Source organism: Mus musculus, chromosome 2, assembly GCF_000001635.26.
Source record: "Mus musculus strain C57BL/6J chromosome 2, GRCm38.p6 C57BL/6J".
Lineage (NCBI taxonomy): Eukaryota > Metazoa > Chordata > Mammalia > Rodentia > Muridae > Mus > Mus musculus.
In genome coordinates, this window is record NC_000068.7 from 155490309 (window position 1) to 155515729 (window position 25421).

General features: G+C 48.6%; 1 protein-coding gene across 10 annotated transcripts; it reads right to left on the bottom strand.

Annotated features, from left to right (window-relative positions):
• Positions 1-70: 70 nt before the first annotated feature.
• Positions 71-24583, bottom strand: Ggt7 (gamma-glutamyltransferase 7). Of its 10 annotated transcripts, none has more exons than XM_030248951.1 (15): positions 24321-24539; positions 16018-16253; positions 15647-15798; positions 14396-14513; positions 13104-13213; positions 12820-12981; positions 12328-12524; positions 10395-10482; positions 8706-8833; positions 8455-8543; positions 5566-5715; positions 5334-5451; positions 4538-4675; positions 3301-3400; positions 71-808 (listed from the first exon to the last, which is right to left on the bottom strand). In XM_030248951.1, the coding sequence occupies exons 5-15, from the start codon at positions 13126-13128 to the stop codon at positions 645-647; spliced, it is 1359 nt and encodes a 452-aa protein (XP_030104811.1). In that variant the 5' UTR covers positions 13129-13213; positions 14396-14513; positions 15647-15798; positions 16018-16253; positions 24321-24539; the 3' UTR covers positions 71-644. The 10 variants fall into 10 exon arrangements, with proteins under 10 accessions (XP_030104811.1, XP_030104806.1, XP_030104809.1 ...); XM_030248946.1 differs by having other exon boundaries at positions 12820-12893; positions 13104-13171; positions 15635-15798; XM_030248949.1 differs by having other exon boundaries at positions 13104-13171; positions 24321-24520.
• Positions 24584-25421: the final 838 nt, after the last annotated feature.

Sequence of the window (25421 nt, forward strand, 5' to 3'; positions counted from 1 at the left end):
CTTGCCAGGGATTCTATCAGGGCGATTAGAAAGCAATTATTACATCAGTTAAACAGAAATCAAGCCAGAGTCAGGGTTAAGCAATATTCTTTCTTTAATTCCCCATTGCAAATGGAAGCCCCTGAGCTGATACCCACCCCACCCCTGTGTGGCTGCCTGGGGACCTTCAAATGCAAGGCCCCTGCCTCAACCTGGTGGAAGGCGAGGATTACCTCTCCCCATAATGGCCAATTTTTTAAAAAATCCTAGTCACTTAAGAAATGGGGCCAGATACAGGAAAAGGGAGCTGGAAGACAAGGCCTAGGTCAGACCAGTCTGAAGGTGTTGGGATAGTGAGACCCTTGAGAAGGGTTTGCAAGCACATCCCTAAGCTCAAGGATAGCATGGCTGAAAGAGGAGAGGAGACAGACAATCTGACTCCTCAAGGTCCTGCCTGCCTGGTCATGGACACTGATGTCATCATTCCCACCAAAGGCCTCCAGTTGGAGAATTTTCCAGTTACTCTGGGATAGGGTTTGCTAAGCATCCCCTTTGGCCCCTAATCTGAGGCATCCATGGGGTCCCCCTGAGACCAAACCTGGGAGAAAGAGGGACTCTGGGAACATGCAAAGGCGGGGAGCAGAGATCCCGCCCAGCCCAATGCTCTACAGGATGGTGGCTCCAGCTGCATCCGGGCTCCGAGGGTCCTTCACACCGATGATGAAGGTGTTGGTTCTCCGACTGCCGTGGACCCAGGATAAGACATCTACCTTCTCCACGTGGTGACCCCTGGCTTCCAGGAACTCAATCTCTTCCTCAGTGAACTCACCTGCAAACCATCCCCGCAGCATACATGCGTTAGAGTGCTGACTCAGGGACCTTACTATCAGATCTGAGTAATGGTCTTAGCTGTTTCAACAGCAGGAACTGCATGACTTTGCATAAATTGCTTTACTTCCCTGAGCCTCAGTGTCCTCATGCACAGAGTGGGGGGATTGCAGAGAACTTACTATATAAAGTTGTTTATGTCCATAAAGGGCTTAAAGGAGATAATGCATAGGAAGCACTGAGCTTGGAGCCTTATAATCAGTCAGTGGTAACAATAAGTAGTCATTCTTGGTTTGTTTTGTGTTTTTGTTTTTCGAGACAGGGTCTCTCTATAAGTAGCCCTGGCTGTCCTGGAACTCACTCTGTAGATCAGTTTGGCCTCAAACTCACAGAGATCCTCCTGCCTCTGCCTCCTAAGTGCTGGGATTAAAGGCATGCACCACCACCGCTCAGCCTAAGCAGGCATTCTTAAAATGGCAGGAGGCCTGGGCGCTATTGCTAAGTGGTCATCATTACCCATGAGGATTACTGCATGGCCTACTTAATGCTCACCCAGCCCTGCCTTCTTTTTAGCTCTACACAGGAGCCAAAGGGGCTCTTCTCCCACTCAAAACCCTCCAACAGCTCTGACAGGTCGTAAAATAAAAGTCAACGTCCACCTAAGCCCCTAGGGCCCACCTAAGCCTCTAGGGCCCGCCAGTCCCTTTCTAAAGTCTTCTCCTGAGTTCCTTCTGGTCTCCACTTTGCTTAACTGTTCTGGCCTTACTGGAATCCTCTCTGTCTCTCCAGCCACACTGGCAACCTTACTGTCTCTCCAGGACAGGCCTTTGTACCCAATATTGTTTCAGTTTAGAATGCTTTCCCCTTGATGGTCACACAGTTGGCTCCTTTACGTCATTCCTGTTCTTGGTCAAAGGCACATCTTTGAGACTTTCCCCAACATCTAGAATATCAGTCTCTGTCAGGATTATCCTGCTTTCTTTCCCCTTTCTCTTCTTTTTGAAATGGGAGTCTTATGTAGCCATGGCTGACCTCAGACTCACTATGTCCCTAGGTAGCCAAAGATGACCTTGAACTTCTGGTCCTCCTACCTCCACTGTCCAAGGGCAAGCACCACTAGGTCAAGTTTTTATTGTACTTGGGTAGAACCTAGTGCCTCGTTCTGAGCAAGCACCTACCAACTGACTTCATTCCTAGTCATATCCTGCTATTCTATTCTGTTTGTTCTGTTCTGTTTTGTTTGTTTGAGAGAGTGTCTCATTGTGGCCTGGAAGTTCTCTGTAGACCAGGCTGGACATGAACTCACAGAGATGTGCCTGCTTCTACCTCTTGAGTGCTGGGATTAAAGACATGCACCAGCAAACCCTGCTTTCCCCTACCCCGCCCCCAAATAATTCACTACTGTTTCTATTGATGGACTGTATCTCTCCTTAATTTAAGGTCTTTAAATGTCAGGCTGCCTTATTTGTGATTGCTTCCCGGTGTTTATAGAAGGCCAGTACACTGTAAAAATTAAATTTATATTTGTGAGACTGTGGTTGGTTCAGGAAGAAGTGTATCTGTAGATATACAGAGTGATGGAGTGGTGGCATAAAGTCACAAAGGTGCCAGGTAACCTCAGGAAACAGCTGGTCTCCAATGCCATTCTTTCTGGGTCTTTCACAGATTGTCCCTCCTGCCCAGAAAGTCTGCTATCACTACATGCCAAATACCCACTCCTAATTCAAGGCCCATCCAGTCACCACCTCCACTGTGAAGCCATGAGTGTCTTCATCTTCAAAATGAAGCTTTGTTGTTAGGGAAAACTCTGCCTCCTCACCATCAAGCCCTGAGGTCCATGATCCTGTCCCTGCTCTCCTTTCTAATCTCAATGTCTCCTCACCCACCCTGGCCTCTTTTTATTTCTCAAAAACATGAAACTGAACTTGCTCCAAGTTCTTGGTACCTGTTCTCTTAGTCTACAAAGCTCTGCCCCAGTTTCGTTGTGGGGGGTGTGCAGGGGGGGGTGGTGCGCGCAGTGCTTTGTCACTCTTCAGATCTCAGCTTCAATGTCACCAAAGAGAAGCTTCCTGCCCCTGTAGGTTCCATTACAGCATCCTGCTCTGATGCTGTGGTCAAAATTTTCTTTCTCTGTCTTTTATGTCTCTGAGTATTTTTCCTGACTGCCTAGAAGTGTAGTATACCCCCACAGCTGGAATGATGCTTGGCACATAGTAGGTGTTCATCATAGACTGATGAATGGAAGTTTGCCAAAAAGATAGCTGTATCTCATTTTATAAAGGAGAAAACGAAGCCTTGAGGGTTGAGACATGGATTTCCTAACACTAGAAGGTCAGGGAATGCCAAGACAGTTCCAATCCCCAGATCTTACACTGACCCTACCAAAACCTTATCAAGAAGGAAGCTAATGCTGGTCAGGGCAGGAAAACCTTGGGAAGAGCCCTTCTCCATCCATCCCTGTGCCCATCCTATGGGAGCCTGTTCTGCACTCACTGTCAACCTGCAGGAGGTTGGACTGCAGGTCTGGGTGGAGGCGTCCTCGGGCCAGGCTGTCACTCAGGTTCCTGTTCAAGGTCAGGACATTCAGTAGAACCTGTGGGCAGGCAAGGAGCAAAAGCATCAGAGCTGCCCTAGAAACGATGACTCAAGACTCCACAGCTCTCACCCTCTGTCCACAGCTCTCACCCTCCGTCCAAAACTTCTAGTCTTTACAACGCTCACACTGACTGAGTAGATCATCTAAGTCTTGCAACGGCCCTGGAAACAGATGACCTACAGTAGCTGTCCCCACTTTACAGAGGAGGACTCTGAGGGCCAGAGAGAGACCGTGACTCCCTTCCAGAGTTTAAGGAAAAGGGCTAACATTAGACTTCTGTAGTCTAGCCCAGGGCCACCTTCCCTTCTCTTTGGATGAGGTGGGGTTAACAGGATGGTTTAGAGGACAAACTGGGTCGTTTCATCTCAGTGGTTAGGGGCTGGATAGACTCAGGAACTTAACTTCCTACCAAATGCAATAGCTGAATGAACTGAGCCAACTCCTTAACCTCCCTAAGGTTGCTTCCTTACCTGTAAAATCGAAACAATCATCCCGCCCAATGCTGGGGGAGTTAAAGGGGCTAACATACACACACAAACACACTTATCACAAACACATCTCACACACATAGACACACCTCACACACACACACACACCACACATACATACACATCACACACACACAGACACCCCCCCAGAAACATACATATCACACACACCATACACACACACACACACACATACACCACAGTGCCTAGTACTAAGTAAGGACTCTGTGATATTAGTTATTGTGATCCACTTCACAGAGGAGGATACTAAGGCTCAAGAGAGGCTAAGTGATTTCCCAGCATCCCACAGTTGAGGGCTGGCATCACTGAGGCTGAACTCATAGGATTCTAATTCCAGAGTTAGCTCATCACCTGTCCAAACATGAGCCTGCTGTGTGTCAGGAGCTCAAGGTGCTCATGGAACTGTTCTGAGGTATTCTGGAGAGTAGCAGGAGACCCTACAGAGGGCTGCTGGTCTATGCAGATATAGAGCAGGGGATGATGGGATTTGAGACTTATAGGCCTGGCACAATGCAGTACAGACTGTGATTGCTGTAAAGGCATGGGATACAATATGTGGGACATGGCAGACCAGGTCACAGCACAGCTCCTGACTACAAAAGATCCATAATGGAGTAGCTCTCACCTGGGTCAGGCCACTGAGGCCTCGAGCAGCTCCATTGGCCCCCAGAGCGAGGTAGGTCCCACAGAGCCCTTCTGCTGGTCGGACTACAGTGGGCAGAAGGAAAGAGAGGGGCCGCTTCCCTGGCTGTACCGAGTTCTCCTGTTGCCAGAGGACAAAGATGGAAAGGGGAATATAGAGTGGAGCAAAGGCAAAGACCCAGCCCACCTCCTTTCCCACTTCCTTTCTCCTACATGGTCCCCAAGTTCAACTCCTGGGAGATGGGCCTCTTTCTGGCAACAGTGTGCTGTCTGTGGAAGAGAAAGGGTTCCAGGAAGACTATCGGGAAAAGCAAGAGAGAAGTGGGACCACTGAGCTTCAATGCTGGTATGCATTGCAGGAGACAAGACTGAACCAAGAAAAATGGCAATGGGAACAGCAGAATTCCCATCGGACCATCTCTGTGTCTTTGCCATATAGGAAGCTTGCAGGGGCAGAAGTGCTGGCTCCAAGCAGACAGTACTACCTTGGTTCCTCTTGGCATCCTATCGAAGATCTGAACACCATTAGCCCAGCATTATGTAATCCTAGCTCTCTAGTGCCAGAAGCAGCCCAAGCACTAAATGGGGGTCAGTGGTCTCACTGTCCAAAGAGGAGGCAAGACTTTCCCTAGTCACACTGAAGGGCTTGGGAATGAAGTGAACATCTCATTTCCTTAACACAGAGGTTCTTAAAGGAAACAGGGAGGGAGAAAGATCCGCGGTGCTGTGTGTCCTTTCTAGCCTCAAGGTCCCCAGGAGAATGGGAAGCATGACCCTACCAGGCTGGGTGCAGAGTGGTTGGCTGTCCTGTTGGGCCAGGAGAAGTCTAGCATCTGGCTGTTGAGAAGGATCCCGGAGGGAGTGAGGAGGCCACTTCCAAAAGGCCGGTTCAGGGAGCTGGGGGTAGAAGTGAGGCTGAGCCCTGTGGGTGCCTTCACCCCCACCCAGCCCCAACTTCCATTCTGCTTGGAATGATTTACTCTTGCTGGGTCTAAGCCTGAGCTGGCGTACCTGACCATGGCTACGATGAAGTCATCAGGGCCCATGACCAGCACCTGGGCAGCAGTGGGAGCCCCGTCCAGCTCATAGACAGGCAGGAGTGGGGCAGGGGCTGCCTGAGAGTCACTGATGTGGCCCCGGAAGTTGGCGGCCTCCACCTTGCTGAAAAGGGAGTGGTAAAGAAAGGAATACACGAGGAGCTTTCATTACACCCCACCTATCTGTGGTGGTTGTGTGACTGCTAGGTCACAGCTGCCTTCTTCGTCAGAGTATTAAGCCTACAGAAGGTGAGCGCAACTGCTAACATGTATGGAACACCCAGAAAATAACCATTGAACTGAACCAATTTATTTAGGCGTTATTCAGAATTGAGAGCCAGCCTTTTATTTTACTTAATGTTACAGTTATTTGGCTCTATTCCTCTCTATGAAAATGCCTGGGCCCAGGGGATGCGCTGAAGGTATTTGTTTAGATTAAACAAACTTGATTGATTTGGACTCATGCTTGTAGTTTGGAACTAACGTTCATTAAGAATTTAGTGCGATGGGGCCTGTGAGATGGCTCTGCTGGTAAGATGTGCTTTCTGTGCAAGTCTGACAACCTGAGTTCAATCTCCAGAACCCACATAAAGGAAATGGGGGTGGGGAGGGGGGCAGAACCAGCTCCATGAAGCTGTCCTCTGACCTCTATGCACATGACACACACCATCATCACCATCAAAGGATAAATAAAATAAAAATCTAAAAAGCACTTAGTGAGAAACCAGAGTGTTGATACACAGTTGTAATCTTGACACTTAGGAGGTAGAAGTGGAAGATTTTTAAGTGCTAGGTCAGAACTAGAATGCATAGAGTTCCAGGACAGGCTTGGCTTGGCTATATAGCAAGATTCTATCCCCAGAGGAGGAGGAGATGGTCGGAGGAGGGGGAGGAAAGCAGAGCAGGGAGGGAGAGAAAACTGCAGTGTTTTAGTTGAGGAAAGACTTTTGTATATGGGGATCTTTATCCGTTATTAGTTTGTTTTGCTTTTGGTTTTGTTTTTCTGTTTGCAAGGCAAAGAACATATGGTAAGCCCTCTATAGCTATTTCCTGGCTGAGATAGCTGCACATGTATGTGTCATGTAAATGCAGGCCTGTTTTAGAGCTTTAAGTCCAGCTGAGGGGTTCTCCATTGTCGGTGCTACTTGCCGTGTGCTGGGTTATTTGTGGAGATCCGGAAATGGTAAGTTAGTGAGGATTACCAAAGACGTTCATTTGGTTTTCAACCGAACAGGCTGGTGACCATGCAGAGTGAGCTCAGGCTCTGGGTGGGGAACGCTGAGCGTCCTTGCTGCTTTGATGCTCACTAGTTCCCATTGTTTTTAATTTCGCCTTGTTTCGATAAATGATAGTAACTTTTGCTTTTCTCTTTCTAGCCCTGGCTGGCCTGGTACTCACTGCTACTCACTATCAGGCTGGCCTTAAATTCAAAGATCTGCCTGCTCTGCCTCTAGAAACCTGGGGTCCAGGATGACATGATGTACATATGGCAGTCAGAGGACAATTGTGGGTGTCTGTCTTCACTGGTCACTTTGTTTGAGACGGACTCTCTGCTGTTTTTTCCACTGCATATACCAGGCTAGCTTCTAGGAATTCTATTTCCATCTTCAGAGATTTCTAGAATTACAGACTCCCATGCCAGGTATTTTTATGGGCTCTAGGGATTTTAACTAAGGTCCCCACACTGAGATATCTCCCCTGTCTTTATATTTTCTTAACTGACTGCTACAATTAAATGTATTTCATATATAACATCTCACTTTAGCTCAGGTTGACCCATAACTATGTAGTCCCAGCTGACCTTGAACTTATGGCAATCCTCCTGCCTCATCCTTCTGAATGCTGGAATTACTGGCACAAGTCACCAGTATGATGTTTTGAGGAGGTGTATACACATGGAGGAATGGTCAAATCTAGCTAACTAACAACTATGATAGTCCACCGTTATCATTTCTATAGTGAAAATACCCAACTCTTTATCATTCGAAATATAATAGCTTGTCATTAACTAGTCACCACGCTATGCAAGAGGCCTCTTGGGATTATTCCTGCCACCTGCAACTGTGTATCCCTTTCTCCGAAGCCTCTCAAGTTCCATCTTTTTGCTTTGAAAAAGAAATTTTAACGCACAGAGTGGTGTTTGAGTAACAGTGCAAACTTATGTTAGCTGTATTTTTGGCTTGTGATGTTCTTGGTGCTAGACTGTAAGTCAGGCACAGTAATGGTTAAACAACCCACTCTTACCTTTATGGCCAACTAATAATAATAAATTGCATTTATTGCACATTCACTATACTATGTTCCCAGTGAATGTGCTGAATACCTAAAATGTTATCTTATTTATATACATGTTCCCTTATTGATTTACATGTTATTATCATCAAAACCTCACAGAGTGGATACAGTATTGCCAGGCTCCTTATGTCATCAGACGTCGTGAGTTTAAATTATGTCCCCAGAGTGATAGCTAGGGAATGTTAAAAGTGGCGGTCTAACAGGCGGTCTCACTGAGCGTGACCTTACTACTCTGCCGCTTGTAAAGATACAACCGCTCAGAATCCCCATCACCGCCAACCCCTGCGCAGAGGCTACTGTGTGGCCCTCGGGCTTTCCCTTTTCTACTCTAAGTGGAAGGACAGCTGTGGTCGTATAGGTTAAGGTCATGCAAAGGTCCGATGGGTTCACAAGCAGTTGACCAACTCACTCTGCAGACAGGGAAGGTGATGCAGCCAGAGGCACCACGTGTCACACAGAGCTAGGGCTCAGCTGAAAGGGACTTGAGACTTTGTGAGCTTTTGCCCAACCCCTTCTCCCACGTCTCCCCCGATTTCTGCAGCACCCAGGGCCATATCCCAGGACAAACCTGAGCATGTCGTCCATGCTCTCAGTGATGGTAGAATCATAGACAGGGTCTCCCAGTCTGCTAGCCAGGGCCAATGCAATCTTCAGGGTCTGAAAACACAGCAGTGATGTGGAAAGGCTGCCAGGCCCCTCCCAACACCCCCACTTGGTGGATTCTCAAAACCAAAGGTTCAGTCCTGCTCCAAGGAGGCGCTCCACTTTCTCATTTCTAGTGTTCCCAAATCCTGACGAGATGGAAGAGAGGGGCCTTACCTCTGCTACCCAGTGAAGCGCTTGCTCACGGGACACCAGGCTGGTGAGGTTGAAGCCCTCCAGGATGTTGAGAGCACTGATGAGGGCCGGGCCTGTGTGTGGGGGTGGGGGGCTGAGAACCAGGTGGCCTGAAAGGATAGGAAATGAGCAGATAGACAGAAAGGGGTCAAGTCATCTTCACATAGCACATCTCTGTGCATACCTCACCATTACACACACAGACGAGGAAAGGAACCACTCAGAGGCAAAGGGACCCACTGAAGTTCACACACTGGCCCTTCTGCCATAGGGGAAAACTAAGATGGAAGAGCCAAGCTATTCTCACTTTGGCAACACACACATTAGATCTGTGGCCTGCTGAGAGTCACATTGCAGGTCACTGGCAAAGCAGGGACAGGTGACCAAATGTCTACAGAATCCTGGTTTGCTATGGGCTCCCTTCAATCCTTCCCACAGGTCAGGAGTTGTTCAAGGGCTCTGATGGTTCCACTCAACCTGAAACTGCTTGGGAACAGCGTTCTTCTCTTCCTACTTTGTTATCTGGGAGTCGGACATTAAAAGAATAATAGCACCACCGGAGACATGGATCACGGGCAGTAATAACTGACTCATCTAATCAACCTTAGTCTATAGGGACGGAAACCGAGGCACACGAATCAACCAGGCCAGGATTATAGGAGGTCAGGTGAGCCTACAGCACTCGAGACACTGGAATGCTGAGACATCCCAGCCTGGGGAGGGAGAACAAAAAAATCTGCCATGGATTCAGTGTCCACTGTGGTCAAGGTGACTTCCCATATTATGTCATCAATAGTGTCCTCGTGGGCACCCCAAGATGTGGACACTATTACTGTCTCCACCTTGAGAACCTCAGAGTGGGAAGTGCAGGACAAGAGGTACAGCTGATGCTACCCCAGCCTTCCTGACGCCAAAGCTACAGGTTTGCTCTGTGTCATATACTGCCACCTCAAGATGAGGACTCAGGAAGATGGGAACCTGGAAACAAACTCAGAGGAGGCCTCGCCCAGGGACTGAGGTAACCTGTCCTTCCTAGAGAGGAGAGAACCTAAGGACTCCCAAGGGACCTAGCACACCACACCTTGGGGTCAGCAAATATAAACTGCATTCATGCCATAGGCTTGGATTTCTAAGTTTCTGATTGGTTCCTGAATTGTTCAATTCCTCCCTAGGTCTCAATTGTCTTTTACCATCAACGATGGGCAAATCTGTGATTGTCTTAAAGGGCTCGTTCTGCCCTTAGATGGACTTTGGTCTCAAAAATTCGTAGGAAGCTCGGGTCAGTGAGAAGGGAAAACAGAGCTGAGGCAGTATGGAACCCAAATCAAGGAAACCTAAGACATAGCTCAGTAAATGGGGAACTTGTCTTCTGTACAAGGTCCAATTCCCAGCACTATAAAAAAGCAAATAAATAACAAATCCCCAAACAAAAGAAAAAGCCATATCCAAGGCGCCCCCTCCCCCCCCCCCGCCACATCCTCATCACTAATAACTGACCCCATGGTTATCTCAGGAGGGAGCTGGCTCTGGCTTGTTTCAACAACCTAGGGAGCTCACTGCCTCTGTTTATCTCCTGTGACAGGAAAAGGAGTTTCCAGGCCAAAAAGATTTGGCCATGGACTGGCAAACTTCTCCCGAGTGGGGACCCTTAGGAGCTGGGGGAGAGGTCACCTCGGTACACTCCACACACAGGCTTCTCCGTGAGAGCACTATAGTTGCTGAAGTCCTCCTCGGTTATGACACCGCCTGCGTGCTGAGCCTGGAGGGGAGAGAATCACCATCCATCACCGTGAGCGCGAGAGGATGGCCCATGTCACATGTCAGTCACAGATGAGCCTGTTACAACTTTTGTTCCTTTTGGGATCCCACTAGCCCAAGGAAAAAGGAGGCAGAGGAAATTACCATGTGCATAAGAATTATCAAAACTAGCTAGGTGGTGGTGGCGCACACCTTTAATCCTAGCGCTAAGGAGGCAGCGGCAGGTGGGTCTCTGAGTTCGAGGCCAGCGTGGTCTGCAGAGCAAATTCTAGGACAGGCAGGGCTACACAGGAAAACCCTATCTCAAAACAAACAAACAAACAAACAACAACAAAAACAGAGTGGGATGGAGAGATGGCTCAGTGGTTAAGAGCACTGACTGCTCTTCCAGAGGTCCTGAGTTCAAATCCCAGCAACCACATGGTGGCTCACAACCATCTGTAATGACATCTGATGCCCTCTTCTGGAGTGTCTGAAGACAGCTACAGTGTACTTACATATAATAATAAAAAAATAAATCTTTGGAGCAAGTGGGGGCCAGAGCAAGCAGAAGTCCTGAGTTCAATTCCCAGCAACCACATGATAGCTCACAACCATCTGTACAGCTACAGTGTACTCATATACATAAAATAAATATATCTTAAAACAAAACAAAACCCTAAAAAGCAAAAAAAAAAAAAAAAAAAAGAAACCATGTGTCGTTTTACTATAGTTAACTAAAGTCACGGACAGGGCTGGGTGGGGGTATACCTCAGTCGTAGAGTACTTTTCTAGTATGCGCAAAGCTCTAGGTTTGAGCCTTAGGGTTGGCCTTCCTCTATAGTAAGACTATTACAGAACTATGGACTTGAAACAGCCTTGGCAGGACTGACCACTCTTCCCTGAGCAATGCTAAATCCTGCACAAATCAGTGTGCTTATTCCATTTCAGCAGCACATTCATTGTCAATCTTTTAAAAATAATTTTAAATTATTTAAAATTATTTTATTACTGTATGGTACAGGTGTTTTGTCTGCATGTATGTCTGTGCACCACATGCATGCAGTACACAAGGAAGCCAGAGCAGGGTGTCATATCCCCCAGGGACTGGAGTTGCAGATGAACCCCTGTGGATGCTGGGAAGCAAACCTGGCCTTCTAAAAGAGCAGCCAGTGCTTGTCACTACTGAGCCATTTCTCCAGCCCACGCCAATTTTCAATTACCATTACCTCTATCAATCTTCTTTTATACTTTCTAGTACATAACTTTAGACTTATCTGCCCTTAGTGAACTATTCACTGAATTTCTTGGCTAGTATATAGTTATGTGCCTGGCAGATTAATGAAACACAGTGACCAGTACGGACAGTGTGCTTCATGACTGAATGGCACACCCATGTAATCCCCTTGGTATATGACAGTGACTTAGATAAATGTCACCGCTGCACAGTACAACCCAATAATATTCTCAGTACCCATTATTACCCCAGACTAAGTCTCTTTGGATTTAGGGGTAGCCCCCTTTGTCAATCTCCTATGTCAATATCACCATGTTCTTGGAACATCCCAGGCAGAGCAGGGAAGAGTCTAGACCCAGGGGAACTGATACTGGTGCTGAGTTACCTGTGAAGAAATAGACCCAACGCCTGAACATCTGGCCCTAGCTCTGATAAACCCAGCCATTCCTTTTCAAGATCAGCTTTACCTATGCTCTTCAAGAGAAGGCTGTGCTTCTTGCCCTTAACAACCACTGGTCTGATGTCTAGCACCAGAGGTTAATTTTGTTTACAAAGTACACAACCAGAAACTAAGTAGAGGATAAATGGGGAAGGGTGGCATCTCTGCCACAGGGGCACTGTCACACTTACCTCAGCCACCATCTCCAGTGTGAGGTTGCCACCATTGTAGAAGGCAGCAGGGCCAGAGGTGCCGAGTATATCCAGTACCTCAGCGAGATCAGGCCGTCGCAGCAGGGAGCCAGGCAAGGGTGGGTGGCCCAGTGGCAGGAAAGTATCCAGGAAGCGGTCAGATGCATTGGGAGGCAGCTGCTCAGCCAAGGCATGAGCTGCGCGGGGGAGGTGGAGAGGCTGGGTGGGTGGTGCCAAGACTGGACTTGATGGGTCAGGTGGATGAGAGCTAAGTGACTGGCTCTGAGCTCAGGCTCCCTAGAAACCTGTCATAGCTGGTAGGGACATATAGGCTCCTCCCAGATCCTCTCCCTGGAGGCTGCCTCCAGGTAAGAGTGGGATGGATGAAGTGCAAACTGGAAAAAAGAACCCCTTTGCTTGGGGCCCAAATCTCAAGGCCTCCCCATTAACCTTGTACCTACCCCCCAACCCCCACCTCCAGGCCCCACTGACCTAGATCATGGGTCACGTTGAAGCCATCTTGGGCCACAGCTGCTGCGAAGGCCAGGACTTGGGACCAGGGCAGCCTGAGGGGGCCGGAGAGCAGGGGGTGGAGGAGGTCCTGGGGGGAGGAGGAGGGGTCCTGGGGGGAGGGGGTTCCTGGGAAGGAGAATCCTGGCAAGGGAAGGGGATATTAGGAAGGGGAGTTGGGAAGGAAAGAATCCAGGAGGACAGGAGAAGGCCACCCAAGGAGGGAAGTAAGCAGAGACCCCCGGTCCCCAGGGGAGGGTCTTTACCTGCCATAGAGCTGGTGAGCTTCATGTAACCCTTTCACCATTCCGGGGACCCCCACCAAGAGCCCAGGCTGGGCGAGGCGGGCAGGCGAGGGAGAGAGGAGACCAGGTCACTGGAAGGGGGGGGCTGGGCTGAACTCCGCAGAGCCCCCAAGCCAGGAATGGCTGGCACAGGGGAAAGACATAGGCCAAGTATCCTAGGAGAGGGGCAAGCTTTCCCCATGGGGTACATCTCCCTCACCCCACCCTACCCCCAACTCCTATCCACAAATGCAAAAAAAGGTCTTCCCTTGTTGAGGGATTTAATAAATGAAGCGAACCCTTCTAAAAGCCAGGGCACAAATTTTCTAGGTAAAAATCAGTTCACATTGGGTAATCGGTACCCTTGTCTTTAAAAAAGTGGGACACAAAGGACCTCAGTTTGGTCAGTTCACCTTCACACCACTATCACCTGACCTGTGACAACTCAGCGGGGTGTTTGGGTTTTGCCATGGCACTAAGTTCCCACTTTCCTGACTTTCCTCTTTTGCTCTCTATAGTGAGTTTGCCTCTAGTGTTTCTTTCTCCCAGTATGACAAAGCCTGAGAAAGCTAAAGTCATCTGGCTTAGAGTGAGATAGAGGAGTTTATTTACTTTGGTTTTCCGAGTCAGGTCTCTTTGTGTAGCTCTCTGGCTGTCTTGGAACTCACTCTGTAAACCATGGGGCCTTGAACTCAGAGAGCCGTCTGCCTCTGCTTCCCAAGTGCCTGGATTAAAGGTGAGCACCATATCTTAGGGTCCTCAGAGGAAGCCTTATACTTTTCTTTCAGGCAGGTAAGACTGTCAGAGAAGTAAGATGTTGTAGTGTAATCTGTTAGTAGTCATTCAATTTTGTTTTGTGCATTTTGTTTCAATTTTAAAAATCTTATTTATTTATTTATTAGCGTGTGTGTGTGTGTGTGTGTGTGTGTGTGTGTGTGTGTGTGTGTATGAGTATGCACATATGACCATGATATGGGTATGTGTAGATCAGAGGAGACTTGTAGGAACCCATCCTCTCTTTCTACTATGTGGGTCCTGGAGACTAAACTTAGGTTGTCAGGCTTAGTGACAAAAGCCAGCACCAACCAGTCCTTGTTCATTATTTTAAGTTGGGGGAGGGCAAGCTGCCTGCCATGATGTTGCTAAGAGCATTTTGCTCAACTCATTTTGCCACCCCACAGTAAATACGGAGCCCATCAATGCTTGGGTTAGCAGGAGGGGATGAAGGAGACCTCCCCCTCCCCTGGACCCTCTCTTCTCACCAGGGTCCCCACCTTGGTATCCCAGGATCTCTGCAGAGCCTCTTCTCTGAGGGCCCCGGGTGCAGACTCCCGGAAATCAATTAGGTGGCTCTCATTCCGCCGGATATCATGTACCAACATCACGCCCCCACTGGGGAAGACAGAGAGTGGAAAGAGAGGAGAACTCAGCACCCTTCTGAAAGATTCAACTACCACTCCCTAAATCCCCGTGGGAAGGTTGTAGGCTGTCTGCCACACTGGGTGAGATGTTGGAGCCCCCTCCCCAGCAGGGATTCAGAAACTCAGCCACCCTACAAAGAGTAAAGCCTAGGAGGTAGGGAACCCAGGTTACTGGAGACTTTAATCCCCGATTAAGAAAAATGCAGAGACTGGGGGAACAGGCTGTTCTGTCCCCTCCCTAGACCAGAGCTGGACCCCGGCCAGCTTCCTGCACCTGCCTACTTGATACACCCCCTCCCCCCCAGGGCTGGATTATGTAAGGAAAAACCCCGTGTGAGGCCAGCGTTGCTCCTACCAAGAGAAAGATTTTTGTCAGCTCGTTCCTTTTCTGTGGCATATTTACATCTGGGGAGGGGGCAAAATTAAAATGTGTACGGCTAAGCAACAAATAAGGAAAGCAGGGTAGAGAAATAGCAAAGTGGCCAGCACCCTGACCCACCATGGGAAGCACTCTGGTCAACTTCAGATAACTGTAGCCACATAGGAATGTAGGCTCCATGTTACCAGATTTCCTGTTTGTTCCTGAGATGGTAGCTGTTAGCAATCTGGGTTTTTATGAAAAGTGTCAACATTTTAACAACAGCAAACAGCAAACTTTTTTTTTTTTTTTAATGTGCAAACCAAACCAGCCAATGTGCTGGGTTTGACTTTTGAACGTCCAATTTGTAGCCTTGGTTTTAAGAACTCAGAGCCTGAGGTGCATTTTCTGTGGACAAGGAACACAGATTTCATCAGAGTCACAGGTCTTGGTGAGCCTTAACTGATACCAGGGCACCTCATCTTACACATCACAAAACTTCTCTCCTGGTGGAGAACCATAAAAGCTCCTGAACACACCTCCCTATCTTCCATGTGGTCTGCGATTATGACTCCATCCAGGGAGAAAAAGAGTGAAACTGGCCATTGAAAGAATAAACGTAAAGAGTATGGGCCCACCTTCGCCTTAACCTAGAGATACCTGCAGCCAGGCCCACAGACCAGGAGACGACAAGAAGTAGGCCTGAGGGACCCAGGCCTCCACCAGGTCCTTACCCAGCTCCTTACCCGCCCAGGCCAGAACTGTGTGGAGCCACAATCCCCAAACACAAGGCTGCGGCCACAGCTGCATCCACTGAAGAGCCCTGTTTACTGAGCACCTCCATGCCCAGCGCCGTGCAACTGGAGGCATCCGTCACCACAGCACCCTGCTGGAAGATCTAAGAGCAAGAGAAGAGAGGACTAGTCGGGCCCTCCACCACCCAATCACCTCCATTAACCTAGAACCTCTCTCTTTCTGTCCTCTTGATTGTCTTGAACCATTTCCTTCCTCTTCCCTTCCCACTTCCTAGCAGCCTCCCACTACCCCAGCCATTCAACCCCCATCACCCTCTCACCCCTTTCACCCAAGTTCCCTTCTGTCCATCTGCTCCCCTCACCTGGGGATCCCCGAAGTAGATTTGCATGACCAGCGCCACGGTGACACCGGTGGCAAAAGTGAGGCAGGCGGTGACAATGACCGTGAGCCCATCCTGGCGGCAAGAACACTCTGCTGCTGCAGCTGAGAATGGGTCCTTGCGAGTCTCCCGTAATGGTGACCCGTCCTGGCTGCCCATCTCCGATGACGACGAAGGCAGCCGCTGAAGCCGGGCAGACTTGAGGAAGGAGTCCGGGTCTATGGAGAGGCTGGGTGTCAGACGTCTGGCAGCCTCCTACCAGGCCCTATGGCCCTCGGGGCTGGGCGGTCCACACATCTCTCCGCCCCGCCCATCACACAAAACCCACTGCCCTGCACCGCTCAGTTTTCCTCCACTCCAGCACACTTTAGGGCCCACAAGGACGCCAGTCCCCAGGTGGAAAAAGACCTCAAACTGGCCTCAGAAAGGTTGGATTTCTGCCTCTGGCAAATACCCACTCCAAGTTCCATGTGTCTGGCTCTCCAGGCTGAGAATAGCCAGGAGTGTTCAGCCCCCCCCCCCCCCATGGAAACCTTATTCTGTCCTAGCTCTGTATCAGCCTCCAGAACAAGGAGGCTACTATCGAGCCAACTACCTTGGCTTCCAGTCTTGCTCCACGCATCCATTCATTCAATGGAAACGAGAGTCTACTACATGTCTGGCCCTAAACTAGAGCAGATAATTGCCACCTTCCACTGGTCTCAGGCCAGTGGAGGAAAAGAAAACAAAAAGGTAAAGACGTTGTGGCGGATGTTAAAAAAAAAAAAAAAAGGCATGAGGGGCTGGGGAGTTGGCTCAGTCTGCAAGCATGAGGACCTGAGGTCAACTCTCCAGCACCCTCCTAAAATGCTCTTGACACCATTGTGGGGCAGGCACAGGTTGAGCCTGAGGAGGCCAGCCTCTGGCTCAGTGAGAGACTGATTCAAGGTGATAAGGCTGAGAGCAATAGAGGGAAGATATCCAAGGTTCTACTATGGCCTTCACCTCCACACATGCTCCCATGAGCAAGTGCGCGCGAGCACGCGCACACGCACACACACACACAATCACACACACATTCCCATACACATACACACACGCACAAGTAAAAAACAAAACACCCCCACACAGATACACACATACTCCCCTACAACACTCATCCCCACATTCCCCCCTCATCCCCACACCCACCCCCCTACACACACACAGCAGAGCATGAAATGAAATGTGATGTGGGAAGAGAGACTGCTTACAAGGGAAATCAGGGAAGAGCCTCGTGAGGAACTGATTTCTGAACTGCAAATGAAGAGACAAGAAAGACCTGCCACCAAGAGAGAACACAGAGATTGTGTAGAGAGTGTTCCAGGAAGAGAGAACAGAGGTTCAAAGGCCCTAATGGAGGAATGAGTTTGACATTTGAAAGAAATAGCAGGTCTGGTGGCTCTGGTGTGGTAGCAATAGAGGCAGAAAAACCCAGTCCGGGTGGATGCCTGACCTGAATACTGGTCCTAGGGATGCTGAGAGCTTGGATTTGACCTCTGTGAGGCCACTAGCGAGTTGTGAGACTGTGAAACAATCTGTGATGGTTTGAATAAGAATGGCCCCCTAAATGCTCAAATATTTGAATGCCCAGTCAACAGAGAACGGCCCTATTTTGAAAAGATTAGGAGGTGTGACCCTGTTGGAAGAAATGTGTCACTGAGGGTGGGCATCCAGATAGAGAACTTTCAGCTACATCTCCAGCACCAGGTCTGCCTGGACGCTGCCCTGCTCCCTGCCATGATGATAAAGGACTGACTCTCTGAACCTGTAAGCCAGCTCCAATTAAATGCTTTCTTTTCTAAGAGTTGCCATGCTCATGGTGTCTCTTCTCCGCAATAGAGCACTGACTAAGACACCATCTGGTTTCTGTTTTCATATGTTCCCTCTGGCTGCTGTGTGAAGAGCAGCCTGGCAGAAAACAAGAGTGGAGGCGAGGGGGCGTTGAAAGCCACTTGTGGACAACTCACTTCAAGTTGTGAGTGTCACCATCTTCATCCTAACAACACAACTAATCCCTAACACGGGGGTCAGCTGCAGGATCCATGAAGTGATGGACTCGGAAAGTCATGTAAAGTGCTGGGCAGGGCTGTGCAACCGAGACAGAACGATCCTGAGTGCTAGCTCCCCAGCCAGTCTAGCTGAAAGGCCAGCTGCTGGTTCAGTGCTAGACTGTCTCAGGGCATGAGGTAGAGAGTGCCACAGGAAGATGCAGGTCTTACTCTGGCTTCCACACGCACTCCCAGTGCTTCAAACACCTTCTCTGACCCAAGACCTCCCCTCTGGGTGCTATTACCCTGAACCCACTCCCCAGTGACCAAAGAGTTCTAGATATTTGTGAACAAGGAAGTAAGAGGATTATTTTAATGCCTTACTTACTTATTGTTTACGCAGTAAGTTCTTACACGTTTAGACATTTTATTACATTAAAATTCAACTGCCATATTTTTCATGTTTACTTGATAAAAATCCAAGGTCTTTGACTTGTTTAAGGATGTTTAAGGACCTCCACAACTCGCACCTCCATCTTTTATGTAAATAAGAAATCACAAACAGCTGGGCAGTGGTGGCACACACCTTTAATCCCAGGGTCAGAGGCAGGTAGATCTCTGTGAGTTTGAGGCCAACCTGATCTACAGAGTGAGTTCCAGGACAACCAGGGCTACATAGAGAAACCCTGTCTCAAACAAAACAAAATCATATAATAAATAAAACTGTACGTGCAAAAATTATTAGAATCCATTTAAAGTGGTTACTTTTAGGAAAAGATACTTTAGGTAAGAATAAGGTGAGTGAATGTTTTGATTGAAAAAATTCTACTTACATTTTTTTATTTATTTTTAAGATTTTATTTATATGAGCACACTGTAGCTGTCTTCAGACACACCAGAAGAGGGCATCAGATCCCATTACAAATGGTTGTGAGCCACCATGTGGTTGCTGGGAATTAAACTCAGGATATTTGGAAGAGCAGTCAGTGCTCTTAACTGCTGAGCCATTTCTCTAGCCCTTACATTTGTGTATTTACTTTGTGTGTGTGTGTGTGAATAAGAGAGAGAGAGAGAGAGAGAGAGAGAGAGAGCTAGCTCTAGCTGACTTTGAACTTTCTAAGTAGCCTAGGCTGGCCTACAACTTGAGGCAATCTACCTGTCTTTACCCTCCTGAGTACTGTGCGTATAGGTGTGAGCCACCACATCCGACTTAAAATCCTTTTTAAAAAAAATAGTTTTAAATTTATCATTGTGTGTGAGGCAGAGGCTCTCTTCTTGTTTCTGCTGCTTTTCGTACACCACGCTAGAGGGCTGGCTAACCTCCAGACGATTCTTCTGTCTGCCTCCTATCTTACTGAAGGAGTTTTGGGATTAGAGATGCAAATCACCACATCTCGCTTTCAATGGGTTTGGTGGGGTAGGTCATCAGTTTTGCACAGCAAGTGCTTTTACCTACGGAACCATCTCCACCGCCCTATCCCTGTCTAACTTCATCTCCTTCTGTGTGCATGCACATGAGCTTACACATGCATCGCATGTGTGTGTGCAAGTGTGCACACATGCCTACCTGTGGAGAGGTCACCTTGAAGGAGGTGGTCCTCTCCTTCCATCATACAGATCCTGGGCTTGAACTTGGGATGTCATGTCAAGCTTCATATCATTGCTGGACCCACCCCCAGCTTTTTTTTTTTCTTTCTAAATGTGGGCTCCAACTGCGCTTTTATACTTCTTTAAAATTATAACATATATACTTTGAAATAAAAAGTAAAAACTAAATGCTGGGCGGTAGTGGCACACGCCTTTAATCCCAGCACTTGGGAGGCAGAGACAGGAGGATTTCTGAGTTCGAGGCCAGCCTGGTCTACAAAGTGAGTTCCAGGACAGCCAGGGCTATATAGAGAAACCCTGTCTCGAAAAACAAACAAACAAATAAACAAAGTAAAAACTACCCAGAAATAAGAATTGGAGGATGGCTGGATGTGGTGATGCACACCTTTCATCCCAGCACTCCGGAGGCAGAGGCAGGCAGATCTCTTGAGTTCAATGCCAGCCTGGTCTACAGAGTGAGTTCCTGGACAGCCAGGACTACACAGAGAAACCCTGCCTTGGGGAAAAAAAATAAGAGAAGGGGACTTTTACTTCCTTCAATATTTTATTTTGTTTTTACATTAGGCAAATAATATGTACTTTGTTTTTTAATTCTTTTGACTTTTACATTTCTTACTGTAATTTTATATGTATACCTGTTTTGGCTGCATATATATCTGTACCTTATATGTGTACCTGATGTCCTGTTTTTAATTTTTTATTTTTTTAAATGCAGCTTGTCAAGCTGACTGGAGAGGTGGCCCAGGGTTAAGCAGAGTACTGCCTGATCTTCTGGAAGGCCTGGGTTTGGTTTCCAGCACCCACATGGAGACTCACAAAGGTCTGTAACTCCCATTCCAGGGAATCCAATGCCCTCTTCTAACCTCCTTGGGCACTGCATGTATGGTTGCAGTGACATGCAGGCAAAACACCCATGTACATAAAATACCACAATACTTTTCAAAAAGTTTGTTATCCTTAGATAACTATGCTGTCCTCGGATAATCATTTTTGTCTCTAAGCCTCAACATCACTAGCAATTTGAACATGAGACTTGCTTGAGACAGAGTCTCTTGCTTGCAGCTGTGTGCACCAGGCTAGCTGGCCCATGTGCTGCTGAGTCCCTATCTCCATCTCCCTTCTCACTGTAGAAGCACTGTCATGCCTAGCTTCTTAGATGGGTTCTGGAGATTTGAACTAAGGCACACACACTTGGACAGCAGGGGCTTTACCCAGGGCACCACCTCCCCAGAGAGACCTTGTATTTACTGAGGCTGATGGTACCCTAGGTATTTCACATGTATTTCCTCAACGAAGTGTTTTCATGACTTCATGAGCTAGGCTCCACTTTCCTCACTTTACAGATGAAGAAACTGAAGGCAAAGTGGTCCTGCCTGTCTGCCATAACAAGAATACATGGGAGAACGGGGGCCTTGACGTCACCTTTCTGTGTCACTTGATGGCCTCCTTTCTATTGATTCACGTGGCATTGGCAGCTATTTCCAATCCCCCGAACCAATCCAGTGAGCGGGGTGAGTGTAGTGGCTCACACCTGTGACCCCTGCACTTGGGAAGTAGAGGCAGAAGGATCAGTGATCAAAGCTTGCCTGAGATAAGTGAGGCCTTGTCTAAAAAATATAAAATAAAAATATCAAAAATGGGGAGAGGGAGGTATATATCACGTGCCCTGCCTACATAGTAGGGCAATAATCCCACTGATAAGAGCAAGGTACTGGGGGAAAGATTGGTTTGGGGGCAGAAGAAAAAAGTTTATTAGAGACAGGCTTGTGGCTGGAACTTAGAATCCCAGTGCTCAGGAGGCTGAAGTATCAAGGCTACAACAAGTCTGAAGCCAGAGTGGGTTGCAGTAGTGAGTTCCAGGCCAGCCTTGGCTGTATAGTGAGTTCCAGGCCAGCCTGAGCTACAGAGTGAGATCTCAGTCTCAAAACAAACAAAAGCCCCGTATGCTTTCAGAGAAAGGTGGGTTTAGTTTTGATTATCCTGAATTAGTGAGACACAAGGCACTGCTGTCTCAAGGTAACCGGTCAAAGTATCTCATTTTCTTTCTCTTACATGTTTTTCAAAAACAGGTTACAACACATCCTAGTCTAGACTTGAACTCCCTTAAAGGGGAAATTTCTGAACTTGGGGTGACATGACCGGAAGAGCAGGGTGGTGCATGAACTTGAGGTGAGAGGGCGGTGGCAGGACACCACCAGCTGAGTGACTTAGGAGTCACACAGGTGTGACAGGTGATGACATGGTGGTCAGATGGAATTTAGGAGACTCTTAGGAGGGAGGGTATAGAAAACCAGGTCACATTTTAAAAGTGAGAAGAACAGAGGGAAAGACTCAAAGGTGGCTTCTGGGCATCTACTTTGGACTCCGAAGGGTGGTGCCCCTCACCGAGAATGGCGCTGGACAAAAAGGAATTGTGTGGGGAAGACATGCTGACTTGCATAGAATGTTGAAGGTTGGTTATCTACAAGATACCTGGAACCTAGAGCCTGGGAGAGGAAGGCTCGTGTGGCTTCCGTGAGGACAAAAGGAAGCATTTCCTAACTTTGGAGCAGTCACGGACTCACTCTCTTTTCTCCGGGGCCTGCTGTGGGGTGCATGGGTATCAACTATTCCATAATGGACCCTTTATTACCCAGGCTACCCAATCCCAACCAAGGTCCTGGCTAAGAAGACAGGGCAGTGCCACTAGGTGGCACTACTAGGCTGAGAACAGAGAAGGTCATGACAGCCTACAAGCTGTTCTAGCTGGACCAAAAGAGTCTTGGGACTTGGAAACAGGCCTAGGTGACATGGCACCAAAATGCTCATACTGTAATGATCTCAGGCAAGTCCTGAGAACCTTGGTGTCCACCCTTGCGGTCAAGTTTAAGTTCCCGGGAGCTTGGGTAACCAGTCTCTATGCTGAATTTCTAGGCAAGTGTTCTACCGAGTTATACCTCCATCCCCTCTCTGTTGAATTTCCACCCACACCAGTATGATGCCTACACGGAACTCCCCCAAGGCATTCCTGAGGTTTGGGAATTCCATCCCCTATCAGCACTTCATCTTGCCAGCTTCTCCCTTTCATCTATTCATTCAATAATCATTTACTGAGTGCCCAACACTGTGCTGAATTCTGGAGAAAGAATAGTGGATGAAAAAGCCACACTCCCTGCTTTTCGAGGCCTCATAGACAACAGTAAGCCCAAATAAATAACCACAGGCTTTTTAATAAAGCAGTGACCTTTAACGGGGGCCAGAAGAAGACAGATCAAAGGTCCTGCTTTGTTATCTGGATATGCTTTATAGAGGTGGAGGAGAAAAGGAAAGCCCAGTACAGGGTAGGCACACCCACTAAACTGTAGTAAGTCACGGCTGTACTGCTCTTAATCTCTGAATAGAAAACCCAAATTGACCAGGTGGCTGGTGTCAATAGATGACCAGAAGGTTCCACCAGGACATCCTTTCCCACATCCACTCTTGTACCGCCAAGGCTACCCTGCGCCCCCCCCCCAAGAAAATTAGTTTTGACAGGCAGCTCTGACATTTGAGGTCCCAAAGTCTACACAGCCCATTCTTAATCCCATCACAGGTAAAGTGAGATCCAGTCAGGCTGGTGGGTTCTGGTGGTCAGGAAGCAGAGGAGAGGATTTCAGTCGCCAGGCTGGGAGTGACAATGGAAGAGCCAGGCTAGAAAGGGCCGGAGCAGCATCCTCCGGTATAGACAGGGATATAGCTCAAGTGCAGGCACCACCAGGAGGAAGTCAGGGAGCAGAAGAATGCTCTGGTGCCAGGAAGTGACGTTGAAGGAAAGAGGGCAGAGGGATGCTGGATAAAGAATGGTGGGGAGCACAGAGCTGGACCACATGGGCAGGAGAGATAGCAATAGGGGAGGAATACCAACGGATCTCTTGGTCCCCAGCTCCCTCTCTCAAGCCCAGCTTCCTTCCCAAACTCCATCTCCTTCAGTTTCAGCAGAGGGTGGAGAACACAGATCTTGTTGCTGACCAGAAGCTCCTACCGACCTGACTAACATCCGGGCCAGATCCCCATCTCTGGAAGGGGTAGGGTAATCCACAGAACAGCAAAGGCACTGTAGTCCCCAAGGACTTTGAGAGGTCATGCCGTCCATCCCCTTGTCTCCCAATACCCAGAATCCCCAGACAGAGAGGAATCACATTTTCTTTACCCCTCTCTGGACATGAAGAGATAGATTCTCAGCTCTTCTCGGGACACTCTGCTTCCCATAATCCCTGGCTATGGTGAAGTTCTCCTGAAGATCTAGACTCCATCCCGCCTGCTGCAGTCTCCTACTTGGCTTTTCTATCCTGTCCTCTGTGGCTAGAGAAAAGCTTTTACTAGGTGACCACAGCTGTTCTTTAGGCTCTCCCCTCCAGCATCCCTTTTTTCTCAATAGGTTCTTCCTAAAAGGTAATCATAATCTCTCCTGCTGCAGTCCTTGCATCCCCTCCCGTGTCGCATCCTACGCCTCCAAGGCAAAAATACCCCCTTTCCCACCAGACAGTTAACAGGGCTGAGGAAGAAGGGGAGAGGTCCAGGATGCAGAGGATGAATGAAGGAGATGGGAGATTGGAAATGGATGCTCAGAACAGGAGGAGGAGGACCAGGACACCAGCCCCCACCCTCAACCCCCCAAGGCGGGGCAGGGATGGGGCCAGAGGGCCTCACCAGTATCCGGGTCTCCCAAGAAGGCGTCCTCGTCCTTACGGCCCCTCAGTGGGGCCGCAGGCGCTGGCTCGTCCTCCGGCAGCCTCGGGAAGCTGGTGATGCTCATATAGTCCACTGGTGAGTAGGCGCCTAGGGCGCTCTCCTGGCTAGCCTCGTTCTCAGCCGCCATCCTCGCCCTAACCCCCAGCAGCGCAGCGCCTGCCGGAAGTGGCAGTGAAGAGGGGGGTGCGAGGGCGGAGGGCGGGGTCTGAGCTCCTGGACAGCCGGGAGGGGGCGCCCCCACCGTCAGCAGTGTCCTAGTATGACTCGCCCCCGCCTGCTTAAAGTCTACTGATTGCAGCCTGCAGGCAGGTGCAGGAGGATGGGAGCCCAGAGGACAGTGGAAGGTTGCCAGGATGAAGACGCTACTCTGGGATCCTCAAACAATCCCTGGCCCTTCCTCCTTCCAGTCTGAATCCAGCCCAGATTCCATATGCTTCTAGAACCACAGACTGACTTTTGAGCGCAAATTTCTCTTTGATTTCAGATCCTCTTCGGACCACTCACTTCCTGGACTCCAAATTTCTCTGTGGTCGCCAAGATTCCCCTCTTCTGATCTCAAACTACTTTTCCGACCCCACTAAGACTACTTACTCTTCATACCCGCAGTGTTCTTTTTGACTTACGACTCTGACTTCATTTCATCCCAAGATTCCTTTTCAATCTCCAACCCCTACTTCATCCTGACTGCTTTTTCACCTGCAGGCCCCTCTTGAACCTCTCTTTTGATCTCACACTCCTTCCTGTGCCCTCCCTCCCCCAGATTGCTCACATTTCTCTTTTAAACCCCAACTCCTTCTGGAACTGCCCTGATGTATCAGCATAGGAGATTGGCCCTTCCTGAAAGCCCACCCCCAACTTTAAAATCTTTAGAAGCAAATCCTCAGATTCCACTCCAGGAAAAGCGATTCAGTAGGCCAGAGCATGGCCTTTGGAACCTTAATATTCTTTGGCATTTTAAAGAATGCTTGATGTGGTTCTGAAGTTAAAGTAAAAGAAGTAATAATGGTGTGGTAGAGCAGGGCGGTGGGATGGGAAGGATAGACGGCTAAGAACTTAGGA